The 6,262-nt window shown below is 52.4% G+C and overlaps 1 protein-coding gene across 1 annotated transcript; it reads left to right on the forward strand.

Annotated features, from left to right (window-relative positions):
• The first annotated feature begins 413 nt into the window (after positions 1-413).
• Positions 414-5,149, forward strand: Rho (rhodopsin). Its single transcript, XM_036182643.1, has 5 exons — positions 414-847; positions 2,315-2,483; positions 3,542-3,707; positions 3,820-4,059; positions 5,039-5,149. Exons 1-5 carry the CDS (start codon positions 487-489, stop codon positions 5,147-5,149), a joined length of 1,047 nt encoding a protein of 348 aa, XP_036038536.1. The 5' UTR covers positions 414-486.
• Positions 5,150-6,262: the final 1,113 nt, after the last annotated feature.

Here is a 6,262-nt window from a genome sequence, read left to right on the forward strand (position 1 = left end):
GAGCTGTCTGTGCTCAGATCTGTCCAAATGAGCTAGTGTCAGGGCCAGGGGACTGGGAAGGGATGGGGTAGGTGAATTCAGGACATCATTGTCAATTGTAGTAATACAGAGAAATGGACTTAGGGCCCTAAGACCCCAGTCACAGCCTGAGGCCACCAGACTGACATGGGTGGAAAATTCCTGGGGGACTCTGGGGAGACAAGATGAAACACTCTTCCTTTACTCAAGGGCCTCCACCTGGTGTCACCTTGGCCCCGCTGCAAGCCAATTAGGTCCCAGTAGCAGCAGTGGGATTAGTATTCTTAGTATGATATCTCCCAGATGCTGAATCAGCCCCTGGCTTAGGGAGAGAAGGTCACTTTATAAGGGTCTGGGGGGGGTTGATGCCTGGAGTTGTGCTGTGGGAGCTGTAGGTGGCTGAGCTCGCCAGGCAGCCTCGGTCTCTGCTGACGAACAGCCCGTGGGGCAGCCTCGAGGGCCGCAGCCATGAACGGCACGGAGGGCCCCGATTTCTATGTGCCCTTCTCCAACATCACAGGCGTGGTGCGCAGCCCCTTTGAGCAGCCACAGTACTACCTGGCTGAACCCTGGCAGTTCTCCATGCTGGCAGCTTACATGTTCCTGCTCATCGTGCTGGGCTTCCCCATCAACTTCCTCACGCTCTACGTCACCGTACAGCACAAGAAGCTACGTACACCGCTCAACTACATCCTGCTCAACTTGGCCGTGGCTGATCTTTTCATGGTCTTCGGAGGATTCACCACCACGCTCTACACCTCACTGCATGGCTACTTCGTCTTTGGGCCCACCGGATGCAACGTCGAGGGCTTCTTCGCCACACTGGGTGGTATGAGCAGAGGGACTGGGGTGTAGTCTGGGAGCCAAGGGGGCATGAAAGGGTCTAGGGAGGGTCTGCAGCCTAGTGGGTCTCTCTCCCACTCCTCTTCAATCGCTATCATCCCAAGGCCTTGCTTAGTCATTGGCAACACTGTGATGCTGAGCTAGGCTGCTGTTCCGAGCACGTTCATCTGTTTCCTTTTGAGTAATGCAAGAAACGTGGATTTAGAGAGGTCAAGGGCTCACTGGGGAGCCATGATGTGTGAGGGTATCCTATGAGGCAGCTGAGCTGGGGCAGACTCAGATTGAGCACCAGGATGAGCACACAGGTCCAGGTCCTTCATGAGTGTCTCTGGCTCAGGTGACAATTGGATCAGTGTACTGGGCATCTATCTACGTGACTGCCTTCCCAACCCTGTTGGCCTCCATCATGCATGCCGGCTCCATACACTGGGAACCTCAGAGGAATCATTTGTTCCTGTTCTTTTTCTTTCTATCCTTGGGGGAGGGCCACAGTCTCATAGTCCAGACTGGCCTTGAACTATGTGGCTGAGGATGCATTTGAACTCCTGATCCTCCTGCCTCTGCTTCTCAAGTGCTGAGATCACTGGCGTGGACTATTTCCAAACATTTTCTCTCACTTGGCTGGAAAATCAACGAGGCTGTCTCAGGAACAATGGAGCCTGTTGAGCTGAGGAAGCTGTTGTTTGAACAGCAAAACACTCATGTAGAGAGGTGGCAGGACCAAAATTAGAGCCAGGGTCCCCCAACTGGGACCCAGCGATGTTGCCAATAGATGTAAGAGGAAACAGGAGAAGCGGGCAAGACAAAGCCCAAAGCCAGGTCTAGCTTGCACAAGTCCCAAGATGCTGTCTTATCTCCCCCTTGTCCAGGTTGCTGCCTTTGTGGCACTGTTAGACATCTCTGTTACCATCTGTGATCACAGCCCCCCAGTCTCTGGACAAGCTGGGGTGCCATGCTAGTCAGCTTGACTCATGGGGTCAGGCCCAGGCCACACCTGTCATCCAGAAATTCTTGTTGGTACCACTCCATTACTCAGAAGTGCCCCAGGGCCAGTTTATTTTGTGGCCCTTCTCCATAATGAGTTTCCGTGGGTGACATGTGGACCAGAGTCTGCAGCGCCTCCTCACCCTTCCCTTCCTCTCCTGCTAAAGCACTAGCCAGTGAGTGTGTGGCCCGAAGCCACAGGTCCAGCCATTCTGTGGCAGTGTCTCTCATGAACCGAAAGCTCTAACCAAACGGAAAGGCTCTTGGTTCTTTAGTGTTCCTTTGCTCACTTCCTCTGGCACATGGATTTTTCATCTGCCTCCGTCTTCCTGGCCAATCCAAACTCACTGCATCTCTAAGGCCTGACTCAAGTCTCAAGGCAGAGGCTTCCACGCTGTCGTCTCTGGGTTATTAGCTCTCTGGTCTGAGGTCAGAGCTGGAGGACTGATGACTGTTAACTTCCTTACAGGTGAAATCGCCCTGTGGTCCCTGGTGGTCCTGGCTATTGAGCGGTACGTAGTGGTCTGTAAGCCCATGAGCAACTTCCGCTTCGGAGAGAACCATGCCATCATGGGTGTGGCCTTCACCTGGGTCATGGCGTTGGCCTGTGCCGCTCCCCCTCTCGTCGGCTGGTCCAGGTAATGGCACTGATCATTGGGTCTGGCAAGGCCTTTGTGGGATTCCCATTCAGAACACAGAGCCCACGGGCTGGTTCCATTAATTATATTACACAGTCTTGCCCCTAAAACCATCCTGGTGACTTTCCCAGGCCAACAAGGGAAGAAAGGAGGGGAAGTCATGGTACAACAAGTCTGATTTCATCTCTAAGCCCCATGGCAAGGGGAACCCTGGACACCCCAACCCTTCACCTTGGCCGAGCTCCTAATCCTCAGCTAAGCCAAGGTCAAACTACAATCCTCTTTGGTTGAGTTCTCCTGGGTATGGGGCAGCTTTCTCTGACCTTGGACCTCAGTACCATGGGGAAGCTGAACCTTCCTAACATGTGTGGTGTCATTGTAGCCTCGGGAAGTGGGTCCCATCCAATCTCTAGGTCACCATCTCCAAATGTAGGCAAGATAAGATAGGGTAGGGATAGCAGTTTGGTACACAGAAGCCTCGGCTCTCCCTTCTCTCTTCATATCTCTTCCCCATCCTCTGGGAGCCCACCTAGCAGTCCTTGCTGAATCAGGTCCATGCTGCTCTTTCCACATCCTTATCCACTTGGCTCTGCAAGCCTGTACACATACACTCAACGGACAGTCTAGGGTTTCTGAGTGCAGCCCAGTGTCACCATCCTCAGACATGGTCACAACATCCTTGTTTGTAGAAGCAAAGTCCGGTAGATGGTAGCACACCCATCCTTGGTGTAGAACGCATTGCTGTTGCTAGGTGACACACATCTTCAAACTGCTGCATTTACAAGACAGGTCTCAGTCCTCCTCCCCAGCACCCTCTGCTAACTCACTTAAACCACCAAAGGGCAGCAGGCTGATGGAAAGGAGCAGTGTGGTCTAGTGGCAGGAAGCTTGAGAATTGCTCTCAGGGCAGAGATGGATAAGTCTCACCTGGCGATGGGGCCAGCAGATACCACACTTCCCAAGGCCTACAGGAGCTCCAGCCTCCATGGACCCCACACTTAGGCCCAGCTGAGTGTGTGTTTCCTTCCAACCTTATTGTCCCTTGCACCAACCCTCAGGTACATCCCTGAGGGCATGCAGTGCTCATGTGGGATTGACTACTATACACTCAAGCCTGAGGTCAACAATGAGTCCTTCGTCATCTACATGTTCGTGGTCCACTTCACCATCCCTCTGATTGTCATCTTCTTCTGCTATGGGCAGCTGGTTTTCACAGTCAAGGAGGTATGTGTCGGAGCCTCTAATGTGTGTCCCTAGGCCCATGCTGGGTGGCCAGAGCTGGGTGCTAAGGTACATATGGACCCCATGGGCTGGACACGGGTCTGTACCCCTGTAGGCGGCTGCCCAGCAGCAGGAGTCAGCCACCACACAGAAGGCAGAAAAAGAAGTCACCCGCATGGTCATCATCATGGTCATCTTCTTCCTGATCTGCTGGCTTCCTTACGCTAGTGTGGCCTTCTACATCTTCACCCACCAAGGCTCCAACTTTGGCCCCATCTTCATGACCCTGCCGGCTTTCTTTGCCAAAAGCTCCTCCATCTACAACCCGGTGATCTACATCATGATGAACAAGCAGGTACCTGGGATGGCCGGGTTGGGGTGGAGAGGGAGGGGAAGAGTGGGAAGAGAGAGGAGGGGGCAGGAGAGGGGTGCTACCTAGACTGCTGGCAGGCCGTGAGCTGTGGCAGGTTGGCAACCTCCCAGTCTCTGGGTAACCTGGGACTAAGCCCTCCAGGTGACCCGGCACCTGCTCCCATGAAACACATCTGACCAATCATTCTGGATGTCTGCTTTGCAAGTCAGCTAGAAGTCAGGCACACATGTGCAGTGGCACACACCCGTAATCTCAACACTGAGGCAGGCAGATCCTGAAATCCAGGTCAGCCTGGGCTACATGGTGATGTGTGTCCCCCTTCAAAACGGTGTGGTTGTGCACCTCTCTACCCCAGCATTCGGGAGGCTGAAGTAGGCAGGCCAGACGTTCAAAGCTATCTTAGACCGTACAGTGATCTGGCGGCCAACCTGGGCTGCATGGAGTCTGTCTCAAAATACAACCAGAAAATGTCAAGTAGTCCCAAGGCTGCGAGCGGAGTGATTTTAATGTTTGCAAAGCTGAAGGAGTTGCTAAAAATGTTAGAACTGGGAGAAGAGGGAACAAGCCATTGTTAAAAGCCAAGTTCTCTCTGCAGAAAAGGTTGTGGTCTCTGGACTTAGATTCTGGGTTCATGTCCTAGCTCTGCCACATCCAGACTGTGTGATGTAGGGAGTCAGATGTCTCCCTCTCTGGGCTTTGGTTTTTCCATTTACAGGGAAGGGCCAAATCCTAATTACAAGAGATCAGCCACAGAAGGTCCTAAGCATTCACAGGACACTGTGGAATATCATTTGATGAAAACCCTTGTGCAGGGTTCCTGGCATCTCTGGTGGTGGGGCAGCATACACTTAGTAAGCTCCCCCAAGGAGCCAGGCTTAGTGAGGGGACATGCTGTGGGTGGTGGGCTAAAGATGGGCAGGGTGGTGGGGCCTAGTCCTGACTGGCACCCTCTACCTTCCAGTTCCGGAACTGCATGCTCACTACCCTCTGCTGTGGCAAGAATCCCCTGGGTGATGACGAGGCCTCTGCCACTGCCTCCAAGACGGAGACCAGCCAGGTGGCCCCAGCTTAAGCCTGGCCAGAGACTGTGGCTGACTGTAGGAGTCTCCTGTCCCAACCCACCCCAGCCACAGCCCCCACAAGGAGCAGCACCCGTTGGAATGAGGTCATGCGGACTCCCTCTGTTTTTTTCATTGTTTTTAATTAATTTATAAAAGAAAACTGAGGCTCCCCACTCAACAGGAACAGCCCAAGAAAGGACATCCATCCACTAAGACCCCTAACCTCGAGTCCCCAATTCCCAGGGGCTAGTGGGATCTATAACCCTTCCCCCTAGCTTGTCTCTCGAAAACATGACAAGTGTCCCAGCTTAGGGCTAAGTGTCTAGGACAAAATGGAGCACACAGTAGCTGATTAATAAATGGTAGTTGGATGAAGGGAGGAATGAGTCACTGAGTGAGTGGAGATGTGTGTGAGAGGATTGATGGAGGGGAACATGTATGTCCTCAGGTGCCCAACCTGGCAGATCCAGTCATGTTTGGCTGGAATCTATAAGCGATTGTTCCTACATCCCTACCCTGATTTTCTTTCCCAATTCGCATATGGAAATCCAAAATTCCAGGCCCTGATAGCACTTGGCTGCTTCAAAGACAGAGAGATGGAGAGGGGAAGAGGGAAGGAAGGAGGGAGAGAAAGAGAGAATGTGTGTGTCTGTATATGTGTGTGTGTGTATGTGTGTGTGCAAATACTTTGTATATAAACAGCACAGCTGGTAGTTGTATTACAAATAATATCAATTAATAGATTTAATTAACCATCCTGATTGTCTCTGCTTGTTAGTGACTGCTTGGGAATTGGCTGGGCCCAAGCACTCAGACAGGGTGTTTCCCCCAGCCCCAGTAGACTTTTGCCAGTGATCTAGGCCTTCAGGCCTGCACAAGGCTAGATCTGGATCACAGAGATGGCAATAACAGCAATGTGGGCTACAGCCATTAGGACTGAGAAAACATTGAGGCCAGGGGTCTCAGACAAGGCCTAGGTCTTTCCTCCAATGTGGCATCCTTGGTTCATGTCTTCCAATCCTACTTGGCCTGAGACCTAGCCCTTTTTATTGGCTTCTGTACACATTTGCTCTTCCACACCAGCAACCAGGTAGCAACAGTTCCAAGCCAGTATGGAGTTCTAG

This window comes from Onychomys torridus, chromosome 3 (assembly GCF_903995425.1).
Source record: "Onychomys torridus chromosome 3, mOncTor1.1, whole genome shotgun sequence".
Classification (NCBI taxonomy): Eukaryota; Metazoa; Chordata; class Mammalia; order Rodentia; family Cricetidae; genus Onychomys; species Onychomys torridus.

Coding starts and splice junctions, on each gene's coding strand:
- Rho (XM_036182643.1), top strand. CDS start 487: ATGAACGGCACGGAGGGCCCCGATTTCTATGTGCCCTTCTCCAACATC. Junction 2,484..3,541: donor CCTCTCGTCGGCTGGTCCAG/GTAATGGCACTG, acceptor ACCAACCCTCAG/GTACATCCCTGAGGGCATGC. Junction 3,708..3,819: donor TGGTTTTCACAGTCAAGGAG/GTATGTGTCGGA, acceptor GTACCCCTGTAG/GCGGCTGCCCAGCAGCAGGA.